The sequence below is a fragment of the Denticeps clupeoides genome, chromosome 11, assembly GCF_900700375.1.
Source record: "Denticeps clupeoides chromosome 11, fDenClu1.1, whole genome shotgun sequence".
Lineage (NCBI taxonomy): Eukaryota > Metazoa > Chordata > Actinopteri > Clupeiformes > Denticipitidae > Denticeps > Denticeps clupeoides.
Genome location: NC_041717.1, coordinates 3,584,963 through 3,610,536, shown reverse-complemented (window position 1 = coordinate 3,610,536; position 25,574 = coordinate 3,584,963). Strand labels below are relative to the sequence as shown.

Below are 25,574 nucleotides of genomic sequence, written 5' to 3'. Positions count from 1 at the left end.
CCAGGGTGGAGACAACAGAACTGCGCACAGCTGAACATACGGCCAGGACTGCTGGGAACGAACAGGTGACCTAAAATTCGCTTTTCATTATTCCTTACATTATTCCTTGAACCCTATGAAAATAAAAAGGCAATGGAATGCAATACGTTATTGAGTTTTGGCAAATGCCAGTGAAACATGAATATGTGGTTATGAGGTTTTAAATGTGTTGTCATGGAAACACTTGCTTCATTTCTCTTTCTTGAAACCTACTGTTTTTGATTAGGAAAATTGAATAGTTTGCATTTAAACGCTGCTTTTCCTGTAAAGTGCAGAAATTCTGGCAGATATTCTCATGCTGTACCCCAAATTTGCTCAAATGCAAAACTGCTTTTAGCCATCTTTTTTTTCCAGATGACCGTAAAGTGGAATGTAAACAATGCGAAAAAACAACATTTTATCAGCAGCCGCACTGCAGAAACCCCCCCGTTTTGCATTCAGCCCAGCTCTCCATCCATGTACATTTTGCTCACTGACTATTCTCTTCCAAGTATAAGAGCAATCATCTGTTGAGAGCCACATTTCCTTATCTGCGTCTAGCACACTGTCTGAATCTGTTATCGCCGTGGCCCAGATCAGTGATGGAAGCCTTTCTCTCAGGCTGAGGTCGTCTGAAAAAGAATTTCTGCAAGCGGCCGCCAACCGATTGGGCCCTGAGCTCTTTATCCTCCTAAACCAATTGACACCATGCATGTTAAAATATTCCCACTGCTCCGTCAGCCCCTCAGCCGTAGCCCCCCTCCCGTCTCTGTCACTCAAGTTTTATCTGGCCTCGGCAGAAGAGGCCGCCCCAGACTGGGCTGCAGGTGCAGGATCATTGGGTGTAGGGGGAGCCCATTGTTGGCTGGACAGCACCCTCTCTTCTGAAGCACTTTCTTATGGGACTGCAGCCACAATCGCACATTCTAATCAGATTAGGCAAATATATACTTCAAAAAGCAATATGCTGTAACACACGCTGAGGGAGCCATGGTTGGGAGACATTTTGGTGCAGGGACCGGCCGTGTGGAAAGTTCGGTTGCTTGTGATGTGAGCGGCCGGCATGATAGGGATTCGCACTGAACCTAGTACACAACCGGATCTGCATAGAGTAAAATTAACGATTATAATTAACGCAGCGTGTTACTTGTTTACTTTATGTGTGTGAACAATCTCTACGTGAAGTTGGAGACGGAGAGTGAAGGACAGATTCAGATGATGATTCTTGCGGACGAGTCTTTCTTCAGGCACCCAGAGGCGCGAAGTCAGGCACGAGCAGATGAAATATTTACACGCATAAGTCAGAATGTGAATCTAGGTTTGCTGATTCAGCCCATAGAATGAGCCATATTCTTCTTCTTCCTCCTTCAGCTGCTCCCTTTAGGGGTCGTCACAGCAGATCAGCCGGTCTGGTTGTCCGCACATTTACCGGAGCTTGGGACCGAGATGCGCCAAGAAGCGCACAGCAACATGCATCCCCAGTGGATGGGTTAATTTCTACTAAATTTTATTTCCGCTTAATTTACCGTCAAAGTGACAAGTTTTATTTTTTAAAAATTTGAGTAACTTTCCAAATGGTTCTCTTTCACACACTTGTCATAGTTTTAGCAAATTATAGGACGTTTTAGTCTAAAGAATGAATCCCATTTACACCCTTTTCCCCTTTATTCTATTGTCAGACCTTCATGAATAATTATTAAATATGTTTTTAAATCCCAAAATGGAAGGGTCTAAGGTTTTGATAAAAGAGCCCTCCAGGAAAAAAACGAGCATGCAGGTGTCGTTGTGCATCTGGAATCACGTAAAGCTGGACATGTTCCACAGTGGGGGTGTGGAATTGTGACGTTTTATAACGTGAAATGTTGCCATTGGTGTGCTGGGGTCACGGGCACTAGGCTGAAGCACCAGGGCGAACATATCGAGGTTGGGTAAGACGGCCTTGGTGATGTTAACGCTCACTTAGCTTCGTGGCAAATTGACCTCGTAATTTGACTCTCTTTGGCGTATTTTTGTGACTCCAGTGCCTCGCATTAATGTTTAATACACGTTCAATTTTATACATGGCTGTTGCAAAAAAAACTACGGTGAGCAAATGAAAGGTTTAGCTTTTGCGATAACCTGTTAACGTGCAGTAGACCGCACCCGGTCATGTGACTGTGATTATAAGAAGATTGTAAGAATGATCCTTAAAGAGATGGATGAGAGTGACATTATCTCGTGATATTTTGTGAGTTGCTTTGGCTGCTTGCGAAATGTCCCCTGTGTATTTCTTCTGTAGGTGCATTGAGAACATACAGGACTGATATGAAAACTGCTAATGATCAGCCTGATCCTGTAGATCAAAGGTCCAGATTTGAAGTAAATGATTACATAACCCTGGATGGGCTGGAGAGCTGTGGAGCCACACGGCAGTCCGTGCGCAAGGATGAAGCCGAGGCAGGGCTTCCTCTGCCTCTTCCTGTGCTTGTGTGCGGCAGAGAGCGTGAACGGCGGGAATGTTTTGGTCTGGCACACTGAGGGCAGCCACTGGATCAACCTGAAGCCCATCCTGGATTCCCTGGTGGACCAGGGCCACGGCGTCACCGTCTTGTTCCAGAATGCTACTCTCTTCATCAATCCCAAGGACTACTCCCGCTACAAGCACCACTTGTTCAACGTGTCCATCACACACGAGGAGCAGCAGGAGTTTTTCGACGAGTTCCTGCAGTTTTCCCTGCACGACATGGACTACCTGAGCTACGTGGAGATCTATCTGAAGTTGTACAAGCTCATGGACAAAGATACGGGCCTTGTCGTGAGAATGTGCGATGGATTACTGAAGTCGCCTTCCCTCATGGAAGAGCTGAGGAAGAGCAAGTTCGACGTCCTGCTGGCCGACCCAATTTTCGCCTGCAGTGAGCTGGTGGCAGAAATCCTGGACATCCCCCTGGTTTACTCCCTGCGCTTCTCCATCGCCAACGTTATGGAGAGGCTCTGCGGCCAGCTTCCGGCGCCGCCGTCCTTCGTTCCAGCGGCCATTGTAAAAATGACTGACAACATGAGCTTCACCGAGAGACTGTTAAACTTGCTGTTCTACATGTCTCAGGACGCCCTTGCTGTCCTGACCTGGAGGCGCTATGATGCATATTTCAGTGAAATTCTGGGTAAGACTGAGCTGAGAGCTCTGATATTTGCTATTTGAAGCCTTCGTTAAATTTCTGGTCAATTAATAAACCAAACCGGTGCCCAGTTTCTTCACAGTATTCGAATCTTTCGAATGAGCATTTCAAATCCTGAAATATGGTTTCTGGAGAAGGTTATCAAACATACAAGTGGCTTGAAAATTGATGAAATGCATATTTTGGTCACATGCATGTTCTGCACAATCTCGCTTCATGTTCTAACAGGAAAGCCAACATCGTTCTGTGAGCAAATGGGAAAGGCTGATCTCTGGTTGATCAGGACCTTCTGGGACTTTGAGTATCCCCACCCTTTCCTTCCTAATTTTAAGTTTGTAGGAGGAATTCACTGCAAGCCTGCCAAACCATTACCAAAGGTAAACCCAAAAAATGATGCGCAGTCTGTAAATCAGCATGAAAAAAATTACCATTATTTGTCTTATTTGCAGAAGTACTTGTAGTAGTAATTGCGTATCATTAATGAAACGACACCTTCACCAGGACATGGAGGAATTTGCACAGAGTTCAGGAGATGATGGCATTGTGGCGTTCACCCTGGGATCAATGATCAAGAACCTCACAAAAGAGAAGAGCAACATGATCGCCTCCGCTCTGGGCCAGATCCCTCAGAAGGTTGGTTCACTGTGGTTTTTGAATTTCAGTGATTTCTATGTCACCAATTCAAATCAGTCAGAAAGCTATTATATACATTTACCCACAATACACTTATACACATCCTATTTGTCACAAAAATTTAACATGTGGTTGGGAAGATGATGTCAGCATGAGTTTAGAGTCAGTTTCATGGTCAAGTCATTTACCAGACACCCTTAACCAGAGCGACTTACAAACAATAGACACTCAGGGTTAAGTGTCTTGCTCAGGGACACGATGGTAGTAAGTGGGATTTGAACCTGGGTCTTCTGGTTCATAGGTGAGTGTGTTACCTACTAGGCTACTACCACCCTACCATCCTGGTAGTTTCTGTCTTTGCTTAACAGGTCTTTTGGAGGCACAGTGGCGATAAGCCGGACACTCTTGCACCAAACACCAGAATCTATGACTGGATCCCACAGAATGACCTTCTTGGTAGGTTTTTTTTTCAAAATCTAAATCTGTTACTTTGAGGCCAAATGCAGACCATGTTTTTTGGATATTCAGGTCACCCCAAAATGAAGGCTTTTATTACGCATGGTGGAACCAATGGAATATATGAGGCTATTTACCACGGGGTCCCTATGGTGGGAATTCCCATGTTTGCCGACCAACCGGACAACATGATGCACCTGAAATCCAAAGGAGCAGCTGTCATCATGGATTACAACACCATGCAAACCAAGGACCTGGTGGAAGCACTAAATGCTGTGATCAGAACCCCTTCGTAAGTGTTTTGGTCCTCTAAAATCAGAATTGAAATAAAATCATTCTTATACAATGTGTGTGTAATGTGAAGATTATAAAAAATAGGCAGAATATGTTTATGTATTTACTTACATCCTAGATTATATATGAAAAATGGAATTAAGGAATACATATTTGAAGTAATATATAACCAGATAAGAGATGATAAGATAAGATGATTGTTTATTAATCCCACAAGTGGGAATTTTTTATTTGTCATGACAGAAAGCGAAAAGTACAAGATTAGTGCAGCAAAAAAAAAATTTCATTGACAATATGCCGAATCTATAATAAAATAGTTCAATATACAACTACATAGTTTGGAAAAAGATAGTGGATGTGAGTTTTAAAAATATCAGTACATACATAAAAAAAATATACTGTGTTGTGCTGTGAAATATTCTAATCTTATCTATTAGTTAAGGTACTACTGCCAGGTCCATAGATCATAGTCCAGTTTGCGATGGCATAGCTTGTAAAAATGTTAAAGAAATACAAAAATATAAAGTCCAGGGATTATTTCATGATTCTTACAAAGAGTTGGTTGGAATGGGAAAAAATTTACAATATATTTGATCCACAGGTACAAGAAAAATGCGTTGAGATTGTCGAAAATTCATCACGACCGGCCCATTAAGCCACTGGAGGAAGCAGTGTTCTGGATTGAATTTTTAATGCGTAACAAGGGGGCCAAACATTTAAGGGTACAAGCCCATGACCTCACATGGTATCAGTACCACTGTTTGGATGTGTTCGCCTTTCTGTTGGCCATTCTGGGAGTAGTGCTCTTTATCTTCGTTAAAATATGCAAATTTAGCATCCGACTGTGCTGTTCAGCATTTAACTCTAAGCATAAAAAAGAATGAATAATTTAATCTTTTTTTTGTTGTTGCTCTTGCCCATGGTGATTTCATGTGATTTTCATGTTTCATTTCTCATACTGCCTGTCACTGAATAAAAACCTGGAGAATTCTGGAGAAATGGCACCAACTGTATTTTTTAGGGAAAGATAAGATAAGATCAACCTTTATTAGTCCCACAAGTGGGAAATTGCATTTGTTACGGCAGAAAGTGGATAGAAACAGAAGTAATAGCAGCAAATAGTAAATAGCAAATAGTAAATAGCAGCAAAAAAAATTAATATGTATATGTATATATCTACAAATGTACAATTGAGATCTACACACATGCAATGGCAAAAGTAATGGGTAAAGTGCAATGGGTACACCTGTACAGTTGATAATTACATGATTTGAGTTGTGTGTGTTTGTCTGTGTGTGTGTGGTCAACTGTGAGGTCTTTGTTATAGAGTCTGACAGTGGTTGGAAGAAAAGATCTTCTGAACCTCTCCTTCCCACATAGTGGGTGCAGTAGCCTGCCACTGAAGGAGCTGCTCAGTCCTGTCAGGGTCTCCTGCATGGGGTGGGAGATGTTGTCCAGTTGGGATGACAGCTTAGCCACCATTCTCCTGTAACTCACCACCTCCACTGGGTCCAGGGGGTATCCTAGAACAGAGCTGGCTCTCCAGATCAGCCTGTTCAACCTCTTTCTGTCCCCAGCGGAGATGCTACCTCCCCAGCAGACCACACCATAAAAGATGGCTGAGTCCATTACAGGGTCATAAACTTGGCACATCATGTATTTTACATGTCATGTATTTTACATGTGTCTAAACTTAAGAAAGTGCCACACCATGGACAAGGCATGTTGGCACAGTCTGTGGTTGAAGGAATGCCCAGCTTGCGTGCCTTTCTGCAAAGCGCAGAAATGATCGGGATCCCAGTGGGACCAGGGACGTGCATTCAGGGACGTCATTGGCAGCAGTAGGGCTGTTATATGATCAGATCTTCAGCCAGTAACTATTTGGCACCTGCCACAGCATTACAACTTCTACAGAAAGCAGCGGCACCTTCCCAAGTTCTCCCACACCACCCCTCTACTACAGGGAGTGCAGAATTATTAGGCAAGTTGTATTTTTGAGGAATAATTTTATTATTGAACAACCACCATGTTCTCAATTAACCCAAAAACTCATATCAAAGCTGAATGTTTTTGGAAGAAGTTTTTAGTTTGTTTGTATTTTTAGCTATTTTAGGGGGATATCTGTGTATGCAGGTGACTATTACTGTGCATAATTATTAGGCAACTTAACAAAAAACAAATATATACCAATTTCAATTATTTATTTTTACCAGTGAAACCAATATAACATCTCCACATTCACAAATATACGTTTCTGACATTCAAAAACAAATCAGCGACCAATATTGCCACCTTTCTGTGCAAGGACACTCAAAAGCCTGCCATCCATGGATTCTGTCAGTGTTTTGATCTGTTCACCATCAACATTGCGTGCAGCAGCAACCACAGCCTCCCAGACACTGTTCAGAGAGGTGTACTGTTTTCCCTCCTTGTAAATCTCACATTTGATGAAGGACCACAGGTTCTCAATGGGGTTCAGATCAGGTGAACAAGGAGGCCATGTCATTAGTTTTTCTTCTTTTAGACCCTTTCTTGCCAGCCACGCTGTGGAGTACTTGGACGCGTGTGATGGAGCATTGTCCTGCATGAAAATCATGTTTTTCTTAAAGGATGCAGACTACTTCCTGTACCACTGCTTGAAGAAGGTGTCTTCCAGAAACTGGCAGTAGGACTGGGAGCTCTCTGCCCTTTACCAATCCAGCCACGGGCCCATCCATCTGGCCCATCAAGACTCACTCTCATTTCATCAGTCCATAAAACCTTAGAAAAATCAGTCTTGAGATATTTCTTGGCCCAGTCTTGACGTTTCAGCTTGTGTGTCTTGTTCAGTGGTGGTCGTCTTTCAGCCTTTCTTACCTTGGCCATGTCTCTGAGTACTGCACACCTTGTGCTTTTGGGCACTCCAGTGATGTTGCAGCTCTGAAATATGGCCAAACTGGTGGCAAGTGGCATCTTGGCAGCTGCACGCTTGACTTTTCTCAGTTCATGGGCAGTTATTTTGCGCCTTGGTTTTTCCATGCGCTTCTTGCGACCCGGTTGACTATTTTGAATGAAATGCTTGATCGTTTAAGGATCACGCTTCAGAAGCTTTGCAATTTTAAGAGTGCTGCATCCCTCTGCAAGATATCTCACTATTTTTTACTTTTCTGAGCCTGTCAAGTCCTTCTTTTGACCCATTTTGCCAAAGGAAAGGAAGTTGCCTAATAATTATGCACACCTGATATAGGGTGTTGATGTCATTTGACCACACCCCTTCTCATTACAGAGATGCACATCACCTAATATGCTTAATTGGTAGTAGGCTTTCAAGCCTATACAGCTTGGAGTAAGACAACATGCATGAAGAGGATGATGTGGACAAAATACTTTTACCTAATAATTCTGCACTCCCTGTACGTTCCCTCCACTGGCTCCCAGTAGCTGCACGCATCAGATTCCAAATACTGATGCTGGCCTACAAAGCCAAACATGGAGTAGCACCATCCTACCTCACAGCCCTTATTACACCTCGCACTGCACCTCGTATACTCCGAGCCTCCAGTACTGCTCGCCTGGTCCCTCCATCTCTGAAGGTAAAAGGAAGACACTCATCTAGACTGTTCTCTGTCTTGCTGGTGAAATGAACTTCTCCTCCAGGTATTTTCTCTTTAGAGAAAACTTAGACTAACTTTCTTGTAGTCTGATTTATGCAAGAAAAAAAACTACATCAGAGGGAATAAAACGACTGTATTCATGGTGTGAGTCCTGGTGAACCAGAACTGCCAAATGCCATAAATGTAAATTGCATAGAACACGAATGCGGTGCACAGAGAGCAAGGTGAAGGCGACAGAAGGAAGGCAAATATCAGAAAGCAAGGCCCATTATGGATGGTTAATCCAGTGGTCGATGATGAATATGTTTTGTCTTGGTGCATGACTCGTTTACAGACACGGATATTAAAATACTATTTAACAGAAACAGTAACATTTTAAAGCACGTGTGCATAATAGTATTTACAATAACACGCCGGAACCACCGTTTGTTCTGCGTTCTCGTTAATGGTAGATTCCCTCCGAGCCGCCAGGTGGCGGTAGAGCAGCGCGCTGCGTGAGCCGCTGGTAAGACGCGAAGAAAGGCCAATAGGGTGAACAACGTGCGCTCCCGAGCTCTGCATTTTACTGAAAATGGATGAAGATGAAGATGACGCGGACTGGGACACCAGTTCCGGTAGTTCTGCACCCGGTAAGGACCGGAGGCGCAACCCATGAGTCCCTAAAAAAACTGATATTCCATTTCAAAGCCCCCGAAATGTCCCAATACGTCGATTCTAACCTGTAGCTTGTTCCCAAACCCGTAGCGTCCACCGGCGGCGGCTGCAGCGACGGGTCGCGGAGGGTCGTTCTGCATTTCGACCTGGACTGTTTCTACGCTCAGGTGGAAATGGTCCGAAATCCTGCGCTGCGCGACGTGCCACTCGGTGACTGGCGTCATACAGCGCTCGGCGTTTTCCTCCGTTGTGGGCTGTCACACGTTTGACGTGCGTCATGTGCCGACTTTGTAGGTGTGCAGCAGAAGTACATCGTTGTCACCTGTAACTATGTGGCTCGGGAGTACGGGGTGACCAAGCTGATGTCGGTGACAGCGGCCAAAGAAAAATGTCCTCAGCTGGTGCTGGTCAAAGGAGAGGACCTAACCCACTACAGGGAGACGTCCTACAAAGTCACAGGTGATGGACGTCATGCTCGAACCTGCGACAGACGTTCACGGCTCTGCGGCTGGTTTTTCTCTAAACAGAAACCTGGAAGTCTCCACTTTCACTTCATTCCATGCCTGTGAACTTACACAAGCACGTTGCGTGCAGCACGATAAATAGTGAAAATGCGCTTTTGGCATTATGCAACGTTTCAAAATAAAAGTCTAACCTTGTTATCTACGGCTTTTTTTATCAAGTGTGACAGTGCATGATGTACACGGATTTACACACGTAGTTTGACCCCAAGCTGAAAGGAACTATATTAACGTATATTAAACCATCCCCTGTCTTTCCATTAGGAACCTTTATTTTGAAACGTCGCATACAGTCAAAAAATTGGACTGGCTGAATTATTTTGCTTTTTCACGATTTATCGGCTGCAGCAATTGAGAAACTAAAGTGTGTGTGTGTTCACATACATACATGACTTTGTGAATGTGGAGATTTCTAGGTTTTTGTTTAATGAGTAAGAGAAAATCCAGCGAAATCCTTTGAATGTCGGTTCGCTGCTAACCTTACTAAGATAATGCATGACTGCTTGTAAGCTTTATGTAGTTTTGCACTTTTTTATTCTCTGTTTTATTATTGACTAGGGGTGTGTATTGGCAAGGAACTCACTATACAATACACGGGTCACGATACGAATATATCACAATATATTGTGATACTGTACATATTGCGATATTCTACAGCTTGCTGAAAACGTAAAAACAGAGCTGATATAGAAGATGCTACGTACTATCTGTCATGTTTTGCGATTTCACTCTGCCTGTAATTTTAAATAGCCAGCTTCACAGCGCCATCTACAGGAGTGGAGGTTGTAGTTGCACGCTGATTCTCATCTCTGCTGACCTAAAGAAAATGCTGGACAGCACCACCCAGTTGACTACATTTGTACACAAAAATATCGATATTTGATGTGCCTGTATAAATACAATATCACAACGTAAAACATTGTGACATTGCTGTATCGATATTTTCTAACACCCCTACTATTGTCTTGTCTTGTAGAGCTGTTGATGTCCTATTGTCCACTGGTGGAAAGGTTGGGCTTTGATGAGAACTTTATGGACATTACTGAGATTGTGAACGGCAAGATTAGAGAAGCTCCAGTCACTGATTACTGTTTCAGTGGCCATGTCTACAACTGTCAAGGTAACTGAGCCGCGATGAATCTTAATAGCTTAAAAGGCGGAGCGGAAAGACTCCAGCTTTCGTTTCGTAGCTGCAGGTGTCCGAGCCAGCGAGTACCCCAGACTAGCCGTCGGCTCGCAGATCGCCGCAGAATTACGAGGCGCCCTCCACAGCAGGCTGGGGCTCACAAGTTGTGCAGGAATTGCATCCAGCAAGCTGCTGGCCAAGCTGGTGTCGGGCGCCCACAAGCCAAACCAACAAACCACCCTGCTGCCGAAATACACTGGAGACATAATAGGGAGTCTTACTGGACTGCGGCAGATTCCCGGTACGAGAAGTTCCAGTTGCTGTTTATATCACAGATGCCGCATGGTTACTGTGTGCTTTGTCTGACATTATGAACCGTAGGTGTTTTTTAGACTCCCAATAGTAAATTTATGGGAAAGAATGACTATTCATTTTGGTATTTTTGATATTGTTAATCATTAAGTTGGAAAATATGACGAAAATGCGAATGGCTATTCTTATCGTCTGCAGGAATAGGGTACAGGACGGGAGAGAAGCTGAAAGCGTTGGGGCTTCTCGCTGTAAGGGACCTGCAGGTTTTCCATTTGGCTGCCCTTGCAAAGGAGTTCGGGGAAGCAAACGCCCAGCGAATCCAGAACCTGGCCCACGGGATAGACGAGTCCCCCGTTACCCCATCTGGTCCTCCGCAGGTAATCGTAGAATAATTTAACCATTTTTACGTTCTTTATATTGTACTTATGAGCTGGAGTTTGATGGGTTCATACTCACATTGGATTTTTTTGTGTGGCCTCCAGTCCCTTAGTGATGAGGACTCCTTTAAGGAGATATCAACAGTAACTGAGACTGTCAAGAAACTGGAGGATCTTTTGACAAGTCTTTTAGAGAGGCAAGTGTTCATTCAGTCAGTGAAATGTTATGAAAGACTGCTTCTCTTACATGCCACCAAGAACTGAATTCTTTTTTTTTTTTTTTTTCCAGGATGCACAAAGACGGAAGGCAACCGTCCACCTTCAGACTGACCATCAGGAGATTTTCATCCACCGATCGCTGGTTCAGCCGAGAGAGCAGACAGTGCCCCATTCCCATTCACATTGGACAGAAGGTCATCTCAGGTACCACTGATATAAAGAAGATACTGTTGCTGTCCTCTTCATTAGAGTCTCTCAGCACTAGGTTCTGTGTGTAGCGTTATAGAGTTAGCATTTACGGGTGATGGGCCACTCACTACCACATGAGTGACACACAAGTAATATATTTGCTCCTTTGGTCAGAAACTGATTATTGATCAATGAGAGAAATTACCGTATACAATTATTCTAATAAAGTTTCTAAGAATAGAAGGTACATGTAGCCTAGTTGGTAACGTACTGGTGTTTGGACTAGAAGATCACAAATTCTCAGGTTGAAACCCCACATAGTACCATCATGTCCCTGAGCAAGACACGTAACCCTGAGTGTCTCCAGGAAGACTGTCCCTGTGACTACTGATTGTAAGTCGCCCTTGATATGGGCGACTTACAAATGCCATAAATGAAAATGTAGGTCAAACGACTGTATTTTGTAAAAATGGCATTGTCCTGATTTTTATTTTTACTTGTTGTTCTTGCTGATTTCCTGGTTTATCATAGTTATCAGCTTCTATGTTCTGTACTTTTCACTGACAGGAAGTTCCGAAGCCTTGCCCCAACTTGTCAGTATTGGCATTAAGCTCTTCCACAAATTAATTGACACCAGCGCCCCCTTTCATCTCACCTTAATGAACGTGTGCTTCAGCAATCTGCTGTCGAGAAGGGACACCAAAGGCTCCATTAAGTCCTTTTTCACAGCCAAGTCACCTAGTCGACAAGACAAAAAGGTAACGCGAGTCAGTTCAAGTACAGCAAGGAATGTTTTTTTTTTTTTGTTTGTTTTTATTTATTTATTTATTTATTTATTTTTCTCTTCCGTTTCATGTTGAAAATGTTTTACCTGTTTTACAAAATGAAAATGTCCCATCAGAAGGTTCTTTATTGGACAGTGGGCTAACATTTAATCCAAATTACTCTGCATTGGTGAAACTGGCCTTATATGTGAATTTGATTTTGAGTGACTACTTTCTAATTCTTCCTTGGAATTGCATTAGAGAATAATGTTTCACTTGGATCACACAACTCTGACCTGTATTTCGCTGTGACCGCACTGTATATTAGATACCACAGTTCATATTCAACAGGAAATCTGAAAATAGACTTTTCCTGATATTTTCTCACAAGATTTTTCAACTCCTATTAACAATTGTGCGGTTAGTTTATCTGTAACAATTTATTTAAAAATTTTTTTTTAATTATGAACAAGCTTATTTGTAGATACACACTACCAGTCTAAAATTACTACTCTGTGGCAGTTATGGAGACTAAGAAGAGTCCAATGCCAGAAACTTATTTTGTATTTGTTGTATGAGGAGAAAGTGAAGTATGTTTGATGAATCTTCAGAGTCGCCTCTTTTTACCTTCATGGCTGCTTTGTTCTCTATTCTCATCATCAAAAGCTGCTTGATGAGATGCTAATTAACACCGGTAAATGAAAAGAAAGTGTTCAGCATAAACCTTCAGTGCTGTTGGAAGCCGTCCCCATTGTCCGACTTAAGGTGGTGGAGAGAAGACACAAGGGTGAAATGCTGCCATCACAGCAAAAAAAAATCCCTGATTTGCAGAGATGCAACTTGAAGAGAAGAAACGTTTTGCCTTGTTTATTACTTAACCTCATGTGTGTTATTTCATAGTCCTATTTTACAATTTAAAAAAAGCAAGACCTTGCGTCCAAACGTTTGACTGGTACTGTAAAGTGATGCTAGTTATTGATTAGGATTTGTGTGATTACGTTTGATTACTTTGCCTCGACCATGATTGAAGAGCCCTAAAGTGCTGTTTCTTTTCTGTCCAGGAAAGCCTGAGCCTCAGGGCTTCTGAACCTTGTGTCACTCTGCCAGAGGAGCATATGAACTGCAGAACGGAGAGAACAACTGACAACAGAGACTTCGAGAGCACAGCTTCCACGTCATTAATGCAGCTAAAGCCTACAACATTTCACAAAGGCAGAGGGAAGAACTGGATTCTGCGTCTGCCTGCAGATGTTGACCCAGATGTTTTCAGTCTCCTGCCTGAGCACATTCAGAAGGAGATCATTCCCACTTTTCACACGGCGGTGTTTCAGCACATCCCACCGGTTGAAAGCAGACCTGGGGCAATGTGCAGCCTTCATGACCATCCACTCAGCACACGAGACACTGAGGGTCTCAACGTCCCACGCCCGTCCTCTCTGGGAGTGAACGCTGCTTGCCCCCCGAACGTCGATCCCCGTGTGTTCTCTGAGCTGCCGCCAGATCTGCAGCAGGAACTCTTGTCAGAGTGGAAGCAACAGAAACCCGTTCTAAAAATACCTTCAAAAAAGGTGGTGAAAGGTGGAAGCACCAAAGAAAAGAAAACTACTGGCCAACCCAGTCAGGCAAATAACTTACTGAAATACTTTAAACCCAACTGAGCACTTGTTTAAAATACCTAATATGCTTTTGCTTATTTCATATGTAATAAAAATGTTATGAACATAATCATAATGGCTTTTTTATGTCTTCTGTTGATTTCCCACTTATTTGTGTATTCGCTGTGGCTATCAAGTAAATACAAACAAAAATCTAGAGAATTAATCGGTTTTATTTCCGATCAAATTTGACTCTTTGCTGGCAGGTCCTTCATGCCTATTTCCGGTCGACGCCACGCCCCCTGCCGCGCACCACGTGACCGCCTTTCGCCTAGTAACGGCGAACGCGTCGCCAAGGAAGCGGGCGCGATGTCGGGGCGCCGCGGGCTCCCGTTCAGCATTGCCGAGGGTAAATAAATCCCCGGCTCGTCTCTCGACTAGTTGATTCGCTTCCTCACTACTGCGAATAGGGTTGCGCAGTCGCGGTTGGACGAGGTGGGTCGCCGGACGTCTCACGCACTCGCTGCGCACTGATTTCTAGCTGGTCGTCATACATCGCGAGTGCGTTTCATGGACCCCGAACCCCGCTGCCCGCGATTAAGGGCAGATCTTACCTGACGGTAAGCTTTTGTTTTGGTCTAAGCCACAATTGATCCAGTTGTCATCATACAGCGAGCTGCAGGACTTTCTCTACCACACGAGCCGCAGAATTATTCTCCCACTTCAACAACTCCGATGTTTTTAAGGGTGCATGATGTTTTTTTTAAGTTACCCTTTAAAAAAATGAAATAAATGTCGGACGAAATGTCATCTGGATGCACGGGCTTAATGCGATGTGGCAGTAATTCACTGTAATAGGATTTCCCAGCCTGCGTCCTGGCCGCCTGTACAACACGTAGGCAGAGTGTTCAGACTGTTCAACTGATACTCACAAATACCACTGAACACTTACTATCACACACTGTGAGTGGGATTAGAAAGATTCTTTCTTTCTGTATCTATATCTCTATCTATCTGTCTGTCTTTATCTATATCTCTATATATCTGTCTGTCTATATCTATCTATCTGTCTAGGGTGGTAGTAGCCTAGTGGGTAGCACACTCGCCTCGACTAGTTGGTTTTGACCCAGGTTCAAATCCCACTTACTACCATTGTGTCCCTGAGCAAGACACTTAACCCTATGTTGCTCCAGGGGGGGACTGTCCCTATGTGTGTGTGTGTGTGTGTGTGATATATATATATATATATATATATATATATATATACACACACACACACACACACACACACATACATACATACATACATATATATCTGTCTTGATCTGTCTGTCCTTTGATGTCTGTTAATAGACATGGAACTTTATTATACAGAGGCACAGATAAATAATTCATACTAGTACAGTATCTAGTGCATTTGATTTTAATTGCTTTCCAAAAACATTGTAGTGTCATTTTTGTATTCAATTCATAGCTGATCACCATATTTATGCTGGAGAAACATCAGTAAGATATATTTTGTGCTAGGAGTACACCACATGATGACTTCTGTGCCTGTTACCAAAATGTTTTATTGACGTGTAGCCCAGCTTTATTCAGCAATGACACTTTTTATAATCAGGTCTACATAATCAATAGCTTTTTTAATGCTGCTGGTAATAAATCTTTGTATTTGATCTCTTCAGGCATTGGCTGCATGGTTGTGAGGGAGCACTGTGCTCTGCCCATGCCATCTGTGGCGTCCAAGACTGGCTGAGCTACTGGCCTGCGGCTGTGCTGAGGGGCGACATGGGGAAGCTCCAGAGTAAATTCCGCCGCCGCTCGGACCTGTACAGGTGAGACATTTCCAATCACAATCACAAAATCAATGTTATAGATGCACATGTAGAATTATTCTTGCCATATAACAAAAATATATATATTTATACCCATGTACAGTACAGGCCAAAAGTCTGGACACACCTTCTCATTCAATGTGTCTTCTCTTATTTTCATGACCATTTACGTTGGTAGATTCTCACTGAAGGCATCAAAACTATGAATGAACACGTGTGGAGTTATGTACTTAACAAAAAAAGGTGAAATAACTGAAAACATGTTTTATATTCTAGTTTCTTTGCTCTGATTACGGCTTTGCACTCTTGGCATTCTCTCGATGAGCTTCAAGAGGTCGTCACCTGAAATGGTTCTCCAACAGTCTTGAAGGAGTTCCCAGAGGTGTTTAGCACTTGTTGGTCCAGCTCACCCCAAACCATCTGGATTGGGTTCAGGTCCGGTGACTGTGGAGGTCTCCACTTTTTGTTAAGTACAGAACTCCACATGTGTTCATTCATAGTTTTGATGGCTTCAGTGAGAATCTACCAACGTAAATGGTCATGAAAATAAAGAAAACACATTGAATGAGAAGGTCTGTCCAAACTTTTGGCCTGTACTGTAGATTGACGCATAAGAAACTGAGAACATCTGATGTCCCCTGTTTAGCGTGGCGATTGGAAAACTTCTTTGTCTTGCACACACATCGGGGTTCTCGCCTCATGTCACTGGTGATTTTCACAGTGACCCCCTTGTCTGTTCCATTGAATTTTTACATTGAAAATAAATACATGGTGAGGAGCTATTTGGAGTATTATAGCTGTTGAATGGATTTACCTTGCAGAGCGGGCAGGGACGGCACCGAGGGCGTGTCTGGATCTCAGGTAGCACAGTACGAGCCCGCTCACTCCGGGGCCATCAACTGCGTCTCCAGCCTCAACACAGAGCTCTGTGTGTCTGGAGGAAGCGATCAGGTGGGAGCTTCTGGAATAATAATAATGAAAAAATAATATTTAAAATATATATATTTTTTTTTTTTAATAGTTATTTTTATCCAATTTGACCGCCGTACATCCTTGATAGTTTGGTTGCTTGAAAAATCTCCCATCAGCTGGACTGACTGACTATATAAGGTTATCTGTAGTTTTGATGTTCTGATGATCGTTCAAAAACATTTTGCGTTCTTTATTATTATTGACGTCCATTTTAGGTAGTTGTTGTGTATGACTGGAAAGAAGGAAAGCTGTGTCAGTCCTTTCAAGGTCACAGCAGGGAGGTCACCAAGGTAACCCAATTCCAGCTTATTTATGACAGTGGTTTTATATTTACGGAGTTACGATTGTGCTGCGGCGAGGAGGTTTAGTGTTTACGTGCTGGTGCTTCCTGTCCTCCTCAAGGTCGCGTGTTTTCCGGGTAGCACGTGGATCTTTAGTGGATCACGGGACAAGAGTGTGCTCATGTGGGACCTGGGACATGGACAAGAGCCCATTCAGGAGTTCTGTGGACATGAACTGGTTGTCAATGGGGTGGCGGTTAGTCCAGGTAAACAGTGACTGCAGCTTGGTGCAGAGGCCTGTAAATGGAAGTGTCCTTCCTGTTATCACCATTAATCAACTTTTTTTTTTTTGTCAACAGATGGCTCAAAGCTGTGCACAGGGTCTCGAGACAACTCTATGAGCTTATGGGACATCGAGACTGGAGAGTGTCTTCAGCGGAACACCATCTCCAGGAACCTTGTTAGTTGAATCTCTCCATCATAGGCTCTGTACAATTTCAGTTCAGATGGTTTATGTCACACCTTGAGAAGAGTGGCAACGAATGAAAGCAGCTTCTGCACATTTCAACAGTGTTTACTGTGTACTGATCAATTTCAGTTTTTATTGTATTATCACCAAGGTTACTCACGTATGCTGGGTACCAGGAAGCCCCTCCATTGTCCAGACATCTGAGGACAAAACTATAAGGTAGGAAATCGCTATTCAATGAATTTGATATACTTTAAACATTTGATTTGTGTGTTTTGAGTTGTAACCGACCGTCCATGTGCCGACCGTGATCTATATGCGACCGTGTTTAGGGTATGGGACAGCCGCTCCTGGCAAGTGACCAACACGTTCCCAGCAAAGCAATACATCCAGACTCACTGTGACATCAACTCTAACTGCAACCACCTACTCTCCAGTAGCAATGGCTTTGGGGGACAAGGCTGCGAAGCCACAGTGAGTCCGTTGGGTGTTTGTGGTAGAAGCTCACTTATCGTGTTCATTAACAAGTTCTCACCTTACTGCAAGCTATTGGAGCCTCACTCACAGAAACACCCACCACTCTATTCTTCTAGAAGGCAGGGGTGAGGAACCTGATCTCTGTAGCAGGGTTTTGGGATGGCCAATCAGATCTCTTTGGATTATGTTGTATCGCCTTGCTCTTGAGGAAAAGAAGAATAGGTGTAACTGAATAGATGATTAAATGGATCGTACCACTTTTAACTTTACTTTCTTCTCATTCCCCCTATCTCCAGCTATGGGACCTCAGACAGCCCGGCTGTAAGGTAGTAGAGTACAGAGGGCATCTCCAGACCACTGCCTGCTGTGTGTTCCTACCTCCCATCCCTGGCCGAGCGGCCATGGTGGCCTCATCCTCACACGATTCCTCCGTTAAAATCTGGGATCAAAACACTGGAGGTGATAAGCACTTAGACACACACACACTGGCTAATTTATGAAGGTCCATGTACAACACGCATACAGTTACAGGCTGTAGACATTCGATCCTGCGCAGTTTGTCAGCCATCCACTATACTATTCATCAGTTTCTGACCAAAGGACGAGAAGTTAAACACAACGTGGTCAGAAAAGAGACAAGGCATTCTGAGAAATATACTATTCATTTCTATGCATTTCTCTAAATAAGAATATAAATGTATTTAATATTGCAAGCTATACGTGAGTGAACACTGGTGAATGACTTTTTGGAATTACAAGATAATACCTACATGACCTACTCTCTACTCAGGTAATAGCCATAGCCAATAATAAATCCATAAAGAAAATGTTTATATAATTTTTGTCATAAAATTCTAACAAATTTGGTGTGAAGTACCAATAAAAGATGTTACATTTCTTGTAACATGTTTGCATATTTCTCTGAACTTGATTTGAACCCGATTGATGTGATTGATAGGTGGGTTTCAATATGCTACCACATGTACACATACTTCCTCAAATGGGTTGTGATATTCTCATACACTACCAGGTCTAGGTTAATTAGTCAAACATATTTCTTTATTAATATTATTTATCCTCATTCTTTCTCCCTGTAGCTTGTGTGCACACTCTGAATTTGGATGGTTCTGGTCCCTTGGTATCTTTGGCGCCGTGTGACTCAGGGAGGCTCCTTTGTGCCAGCTTCAACACTGGACTTCACCTTCTACAGCTGGGCACTGCCAGCAGCTTGGACATGAAGGAAGTGGCCCGTTTCTGAGCCCCACACATCTTGCAGGCCTGCATATACACGCACAGAAATGCACACACACTCACACACGCCACTAGCTTGACAGTCAGTCAATGAGCTGTCAGACAGAAAATGACCTCAATGTTGCTCTTTGGTCCTGTGTTTGGGACGCTCAGGTGGAGCTTTTTGAGGTTTTACTCAGGGATCTGTTTAACAGAAGGCCGCCCACAGACTTCCTCTTTTTATTGCTACTCTATGGGAAGTGAAGGAGTGGGAAGTGCAGGAACTTTGGAGGGGTTAATCTGGCATGTGGTGAAACCGTCCAGATGAATGTAACATATCCAGCAACTTCATCGAGTCAGATGAGGAAGCTGTCAACCAGCTAAGCTGCAAAAGTTTATAGTGATGCGGAAAAGGCACTTATTCTGCTTTATACAATACAGCTTAGTTCAGTTCAACTTGCTCTCTCTGACTCACCCACAATCCTTAACTACTTAGTCCATTCCCAAGGCAGGGCACCAGCCCACCACAATTATAATATTTGTTAGCTTTTGGTGAATAGGTAATGGGTATGAAATATAGGAACTTGAGTGCATTTTGAAGATGAAATGTAAATTACACTACATTCCAGAGATTTGACCCACAGAAACAATACTCTGCTTTTTCTTGTTATTACAAGAAAACAGTACAAATACCTCAAACAAAGCAATATTTTATAGTCTTTTGTAAGACATTTATTCACAAAGGCTAAAACTATTGGTCAAATCAAGTCTGTGTTTAGCGCAATGACATTCATTTTGCACACTTGGAAAGGAACTGGGAGGAAGTTGTTTACCAAAATTGCCAGAAATTATACTGTGAACAAGTGAGTTTTTCTCTAAAAAAGGTGAGGGTGGTTATTTTGATGAAATAAGCTTTAACTGTATATCGCATGACTATAATTTGGCTGACTCAGGGTTAAGTGTATCGCTCAGGGACAAATGCCTCAACCACTAGGCTACCGCCAACAATCGACTATGCATACAGTGTATGTTCTTACAATACGCTTCCAAACCTGCCTGTTACACTTATATATCTAAGCATCTAATGTTTTCTTCGAAAAACGTTTTGAAACAGCATCAAATCATTTTTTTATCTGAAAGTTTGTACTTTACAAGTTAAAGCTTTATTAATGAGTGTCATCGGTGATGTTTTATAGAAAAGGGACTACACTGAGCACTTATTTACGGCCGCCACTTTAACATATAGAAAAAAATGATAAAATATTGTCTTATTAGGTAGGTCTTTAATTTCATGCCTGTTTCTATCAAATTTTAGTTTGGTCTTCCTGTAAATTGAATTAAATGTGATCTATGTCCTTCCGGTTCTCACCACTGGAAACAGCCTCATTCTCAATGTGGAATTTTGGGGGTTTAAAGATCAGTCAGCTATAATGATGTTCTGGTCTTATGCAAGAGAATTTTTCCCCCATATGACACATGAAATGTGTTTTAGAAAAGGATAGACGGCTGGAAACAATACGATTGTCTTTTAACCATCATCCTTGGTGAGCAGAGGGCAGCCGTGACAAGTGCCCAGTCAGTGGCACCTTGGCGGGATTTGAACCTTCTGATTACGGGGGCACTTCCTTAACCACTCGGCCACCACTGCCCCAACTATGTGGTTATTCTAGGGGCACAAGTCATTTAAGTCTCGTGTAACCCCATAAGTGAATTCTTACATGTCCTGCTACTACTATTGTGTTCCCAATCAACAGACCTAACTTAAAGACTGTACCCATGTATCTTTGCATCTTTTTATGTTCTGGGCCATACGATCTTCTATATTTAGCTGCCAGGACCACTGACCTTTAGTGTTTTAACCTCATGGTCACACGGTCAAATTCAGACCAAAGAATTTAAAACTTTTTTTTTAAAAGAGCTTTTACTTCGGCCAGTATAGCAAATATTCCCACACAAGCCAGTGCTGTAATGCGCCTCCGTTTTGTTATCTGCGCGTGATGGTGTTTGGAGTGTTGAGGTCACGCTGTTCTGCGCCATCATATCTTCCCATGACGGAGGTTTTACTGTGACTAACTGTTGTCCCAGTGTGAAAAGGCTCTGGCTCAAGTGCTGTTGTCAGTGATTGTCATGCGTATATACTCTGCGGTAAATTATTTTAGAAAATAAAGCCTCTTTCTGACTCAAGTCTTCACGTTTCCTCCATCGCCCACTTCTGCGGTTCGGATGCATTCACGCACAGAAACATAAACACACAATACGCAGCCTGACTAAAGGGTTTGTTTTGTTTGAACCGTAAAACTGATTTATTTTTGGTGACTGAGCTTCAGTCACATTTTCTGTTTAAACCTTTCAGACTGGGGAACATACTAGTCAGAGAAGGTTATTGATATAGAGGTTGATATATATATTTCTGTAATGTGTTATAATATAAGCAAACCCTGGTGTCAAATAGAGTTAGTGATATTTCTTACACAAAAATGTAACATCTGTTAATGTGAAAAAGCATATACAAAAACAAATATTACATTTCGCCTTACACTTAATGCTGAAGAGATTCAAGACTCCTAATAACTTAAACGTGCCCATTAGAAGTTGTAGCCCATAATTCTTCTTTACCTCTGTGTCCTGTGTATACATATTACTAAATCTATTTGTCCTAACAATTTGTATTTTAAAAAGGGCCTCTTTAATATTTTCTTTATTAACATTATTTTAAATAACCATATTTTTATCACCTGTGTAATTAAGGAAACAAGACCTGACTGATCTAACATTGCAGAATACAAAGTAAAGATATTTGCTGTGTGTCCGATGCAGTACATATGCGTACAATACCACTTTCAGATCCTCATGAGATTACAGACATAACCTCCCACAGCTCATCATTTGACTAGGCCATATCGCTTTCCTCATAATATTCCAGTATTCAAATGCTGCACCAGAGCAGGCAGCTGGTGAGCCATCAGATATCGAGGCGGGCTGCGTCACTGCCGAGGCGCCTGCTGTGGGTCCCGTCCATAACGTTTCGCCTTCAGCAGCACATGCCACCCATGGCTTTACCTGCAGAACATTACAAGGCTGGTGAGTTGGAACTGTTGGGTGATGGCTTGTGAATTTAAGTCAACATTAACGTTTGTTAAAAATTTTATACTAAAAAATATGGATTTGAATTTGATAAGTCAGAGACTGCTTATGTATTGGACTCATCACATATTAGTGAAGTGATGTTAGCATACAAAGAGGTTACTATAAGCATTTTAAAATGTCAGGAACACAATGTCAGAACAACAGTAGGACCCAAAAATCTGTAGGCCTCAAAAAAGGATTTTTGTGAACTACATTTCAGTATTTACAGTATTTTATTAATGACAAGCCTGGCTAATGTTGCATGATTTGTCTTGAGGCACAGTGGTGTGCAGGAGTTTACATTTGCTGACTGGAGGTTAGTGGCCTGATGAATGTACACAGAGGAGATTTTCACAGGCATGTGTTTTATAGCTATACAGAAATAGTTATCTGATAAGGAACATTTATGTTGAACAATATACAATCCCATGAAAAAGAGTAATTACGATGAGCATGTGTATATAATATTCACTCACATCTCTATGCCCAGCATGGTGGTCTGGAAGGCATGGATATGATTGAGCAATGTATGAGCAAACTTGGATTTCCAAGTCAAATTGGTATAGAACTGTCAACAGAAACAGTGCCAGCCTCTGTAATCTTAAATGCATTAAAGCCTAGTGCAATATTACAAAGTATTTATGCAATGATTATTTGGTGGCCATTGCTGAGCATTTATAGATTTATTCAAAGTAAATCGATCAATATTGCAGTGTTGTGACAAGTTTTGACATGCACATTTACACCAAATAACAAGAACACTGTACCGTCTTCTTTAGGTTGGCTCAAGGATCCAGCTTAGTGTGTTGAATCCACTGTCCTCTGCTGAAGATGACCAACCCTCCCGACATGAATCCATACCTGCCCTCACCCCCGCCACCCTCCACCAGCGAGGACATCCCCGACCTGGAATGTGCAATCTGTTTCAGCACATTTGACAATGTGTTTCGCACTCCCAAAATGCTCGGCTGCAAGCACACCTTCTGTCTGGAGTGCCTTGCCCGGATGAATGTCAAATCGTCCCAGCCGAATAGCATCCAGTGCCCCCTGTGCCGTAGCTTCACGCCCCTGCCCAACCTGGGTCTGCCCAAGCTGACCACAGACCCTGCTGTGCTCTCCTGCCTTCCAGATGCAATGCAGAAGGTCTACAGCATTCGCTTCAGCCGGACCAAAGGTCGCCTGCTGGTCAAGAATCCCAAGGACGGGTCTCCGACCGTCAGTCAGTCTATAGACGTGGGCGTGCCGCAACGGAGGGACACCAACCCGAGTCAGAGGCAAGGTTTCTTCGCGGCGCTGAGGAGACTGTTTAAAGAGCCAGTGTGCCGAGCCTTGCTCTCATGCACATTGGTGGTGTTTATGACGCTCTTCACTGTGGTTATAATTGTGATGATTCCAAGGTGAGGAGGCTTGATATCCGAGACCGGAATGTGCCTGGCCAACTGCTGGTTATTAAGGAATTCATGGTTGGAAGCATGGAACACAAAAGATGCAAAAACATGACTGCTATGCCCATATGAAATGTGTCACGTATAGAGTGTGCTTATACACAAATGCAAAACGCCACAAACAAGACTTGCAACATCGGCCTGTACCCAGGGAACTTTCCATTCCATGCTCTTCCATGCAAATGATGGCCGTCTTTTTCCATGCAAATCTACAGTTATTTTCTGATGTTTGGACAATGAATTTTATATGGGTTATAATACAGGTTCATCATGTGCGTCTTGTGCTCTTTTCATTTAAAAGATCTGTTACATCAGTAGGACTACATTTGTTTTTTTTTTACATTAATTGCTTTAATGCCTTACTTTTTGAGCTAATTGAGCTAATTGCAAAATGCTTAAATCTGTGATTTGTCATGATTTGTAACTGTAGTTTGAAATATCATCTGGTATTTCCCAATGGATCGGGAAAAACAAGTCTTGATATTCACTTTCCAGGATGCCTGATATTTTCCATTAAATTCAAATTTGCTCAGAGAACGAGAATATACATGAATATACATAAATTTGTTTAAGCCACAGCAACACAACATTTCTAACACAAACAAATGCGACCAGCAGACATTTCTTCTGAAGAAAAAAACATAAATGTACAAAATATACATTGTTTCTAAAGCATATGAAGCCACATCTGAGAAGAAATCACACTTTTAAAAGCACATAAATGATAATATTTGATACCCCGTTTTCCATGGACTCTGTCTATCACATAGCGACATCAGCACAAGGTGATTGGAGTACCCCACCCATGCGGGTGGGCTATAGTCGCTTTCAGATCGAACGTGGCATTCTTCTTCTGCACAAGGCTGCCGTGCTCAAATTTTTTTTTTTTCAAATTCAAATTTTATTTGTCACATACACAGTCATACACGGTATGATGTGCAGTGAAATGCTTTCTGCAACTGCTACAGACCACAGTATTGCAAATGTTGCAAGTAAACAGTTAACCAATATGCTGTTTACTGGCATATTGCACTGTGCTTGGCACAGCATGCCACTTGCCCGCCTTGTGCATGCACCGAGGTCAAAGTTGAAATTTGGTGACCACTGCGCGGCATTTTTTTTTTGCACGACCAATAGAATCCAAACTTCAATGCAGGATCATGTTTTTTCTGCCCCTTTGAAACACACACACACACACACACAAAGTGGGAATGGAGGGAAAGCTGATGTTGACAGTCTCCAGAGATCTACAACACGACATTGTCGTCTTACCGGGAGTTTAGAAAACCACGTTTATTCTTTGCGCTGAGCCCCTGAGCAATCGCGGCACATTCAGCACCAAACCTTGTAGTCAGTCTGAAAGCGAAGAGGACAGAACTTTGTTCGCTCTGCGGCATGCCCACGCTCTGCCGGTTCGGCAGAGGTTACTTCATCCAATATGATTTTTAGATTTGATTTTTTTTATGCATTTACACTTTGCTGTCAAACAAGTCTGATTATTCTCAGAAAATTCCAATTTTGATATGGAAAGGAATTTTGAAATAATCTTACATCTTAATTTGGTGCTATTCTGAACATTTGTTTTAAATGCATCTGAGGTGTGTAATCCTGACACATGAAACGTCCCGGTGCTAACAGTACCAAACAGTACCAGTACCTAACAGCACCATTTCAATCTCGCAATTGTGATCAAATGACCACAAGATGGCGTTATAATCACAAAGCAGAGTGAAATGCAGCCCTCCCAAGGCCAGGAGGGTTCAGGCTCATGGCCTGCTTACGCAATGGAAAAGTACTGCAGGCACATTTAGTTAATGTAACTCAGTTGGG

General features: G+C 42.6%; 4 protein-coding genes across 7 annotated transcripts; all 4 read left to right on the top strand.

Moving 5' to 3' along the window:
- The first annotated feature begins 35 nt into the window (after nucleotides 1-35).
- On the top strand, nucleotides 36-5,472 carry LOC114799059 (UDP-glucuronosyltransferase 2A1-like). 2 transcript variants are annotated; one of them, XM_028995217.1, is made up of 8 exons: nucleotides 36-65; nucleotides 2,251-2,292; nucleotides 2,410-3,161; nucleotides 3,405-3,553; nucleotides 3,678-3,809; nucleotides 4,178-4,265; nucleotides 4,338-4,557; nucleotides 5,161-5,472. In XM_028995217.1, the coding sequence occupies exons 3-8, from the start codon at nucleotides 2,444-2,446 to the stop codon at nucleotides 5,441-5,443; spliced, it is 1,590 nt and encodes a 529-aa protein (XP_028851050.1). In that variant the 5' UTR covers nucleotides 36-65; nucleotides 2,251-2,292; nucleotides 2,410-2,443; the 3' UTR covers nucleotides 5,444-5,472. The 2 variants fall into 2 exon arrangements, with proteins under 2 accessions (XP_028851050.1, XP_028851049.1); XM_028995216.1 differs by lacking the exon at nucleotides 36-65 and having other exon boundaries at nucleotides 2,246-3,161.
- Nucleotides 5,473-8,646: 3,174 nt separating this feature from the next.
- poli (polymerase (DNA directed) iota) lies at nucleotides 8,647-14,039 on the top strand. Of its 2 annotated transcripts, none has more exons than XM_028996212.1 (10): nucleotides 8,647-8,781; nucleotides 8,897-9,016; nucleotides 9,101-9,265; nucleotides 10,304-10,447; nucleotides 10,518-10,754; nucleotides 10,964-11,142; nucleotides 11,248-11,339; nucleotides 11,432-11,565; nucleotides 12,118-12,308; nucleotides 13,376-14,039. In XM_028996212.1, exons 1-10 carry the CDS (start codon nucleotides 8,724-8,726, stop codon nucleotides 13,970-13,972), a joined length of 1,917 nt encoding a protein of 638 aa, XP_028852045.1. In that variant the 5' UTR covers nucleotides 8,647-8,723; the 3' UTR covers nucleotides 13,973-14,039. The 2 variants fall into 2 exon arrangements, with proteins under 2 accessions (XP_028852045.1, XP_028852046.1); XM_028996213.1 differs by having other exon boundaries at nucleotides 13,381-13,547.
- A 173-nt stretch (nucleotides 14,040-14,212) lies between these two features.
- On the top strand, nucleotides 14,213-21,353 carry wdr31 (WD repeat domain 31). 2 transcript variants are annotated; one of them, XM_028996856.1, is made up of 10 exons: nucleotides 14,213-14,318; nucleotides 15,595-15,744; nucleotides 16,566-16,695; nucleotides 16,932-17,006; nucleotides 17,119-17,263; nucleotides 17,357-17,457; nucleotides 17,618-17,685; nucleotides 17,799-17,940; nucleotides 18,240-18,402; nucleotides 19,041-21,353. In XM_028996856.1, exons 2-10 carry the CDS (start codon nucleotides 15,698-15,700, stop codon nucleotides 19,199-19,201), a joined length of 1,032 nt encoding a protein of 343 aa, XP_028852689.1. In that variant the 5' UTR covers nucleotides 14,213-14,318; nucleotides 15,595-15,697; the 3' UTR covers nucleotides 19,202-21,353. The 2 variants fall into 2 exon arrangements, with proteins under 2 accessions (XP_028852689.1, XP_028852688.1); XM_028996855.1 differs by having other exon boundaries at nucleotides 14,236-14,529.
- A 152-nt stretch (nucleotides 21,354-21,505) lies between these two features.
- LOC114799905 (RING finger protein 223) lies at nucleotides 21,506-24,281 on the top strand. The gene is made up of 2 exons (XM_028996857.1): nucleotides 21,506-22,254; nucleotides 23,079-24,281. Exon 2 carries the CDS (start codon nucleotides 23,131-23,133, stop codon nucleotides 23,698-23,700), a length of 570 nt encoding a protein of 189 aa, XP_028852690.1. The 5' UTR covers nucleotides 21,506-22,254; nucleotides 23,079-23,130; the 3' UTR covers nucleotides 23,701-24,281.
- Nucleotides 24,282-25,574: the final 1,293 nt, after the last annotated feature.

Bases quoted from the DNA above. Each gene is read 5' to 3' on its own strand.
- LOC114799059 (XM_028995216.1), top strand. From the start codon at position 2,399: ATGGGCTGGAGAGCTGTGGAGCCACACGGCAGTCCGTGCGCAAGGATG. The intron at 4,266-4,337 runs GTAGGTTTTTTT...TTGGATATTCAG, and splicing joins CCCACAGAATGACCTTCTTG to GTCACCCCAAAATGAAGGCT. The intron at 4,558-5,160 runs GTAAGTGTTTTG...TTTGATCCACAG, and splicing joins GCTGTGATCAGAACCCCTTC to GTACAAGAAAAATGCGTTGA.
- poli (XM_028996212.1), top strand. From the start codon at position 8,724: ATGGATGAAGATGAAGATGACGCGGACTGGGACACCAGTTCCGGTAGT. The intron at 8,782-8,896 runs GTAAGGACCGGA...CCAAACCCGTAG, and splicing joins TTCCGGTAGTTCTGCACCCG to CGTCCACCGGCGGCGGCTGC. The intron at 11,143-11,247 runs GTAATCGTAGAA...TGTGGCCTCCAG, and splicing joins CCCCATCTGGTCCTCCGCAG to TCCCTTAGTGATGAGGACTC.
- wdr31 (XM_028996856.1), top strand. From the start codon at position 15,698: ATGGGGAAGCTCCAGAGTAAATTCCGCCGCCGCTCGGACCTGTACAG. The intron at 17,264-17,356 runs GTAAACAGTGAC...TTTTGTCAACAG, and splicing joins TGGGGTGGCGGTTAGTCCAG to ATGGCTCAAAGCTGTGCACA. The intron at 17,941-18,239 runs GTGAGTCCGTTG...CCCTATCTCCAG, and splicing joins GACAAGGCTGCGAAGCCACA to CTATGGGACCTCAGACAGCC.
- LOC114799905 (XM_028996857.1), top strand. From the start codon at position 23,131: ATGACCAACCCTCCCGACATGAATCCATACCTGCCCTCACCCCCGCCA.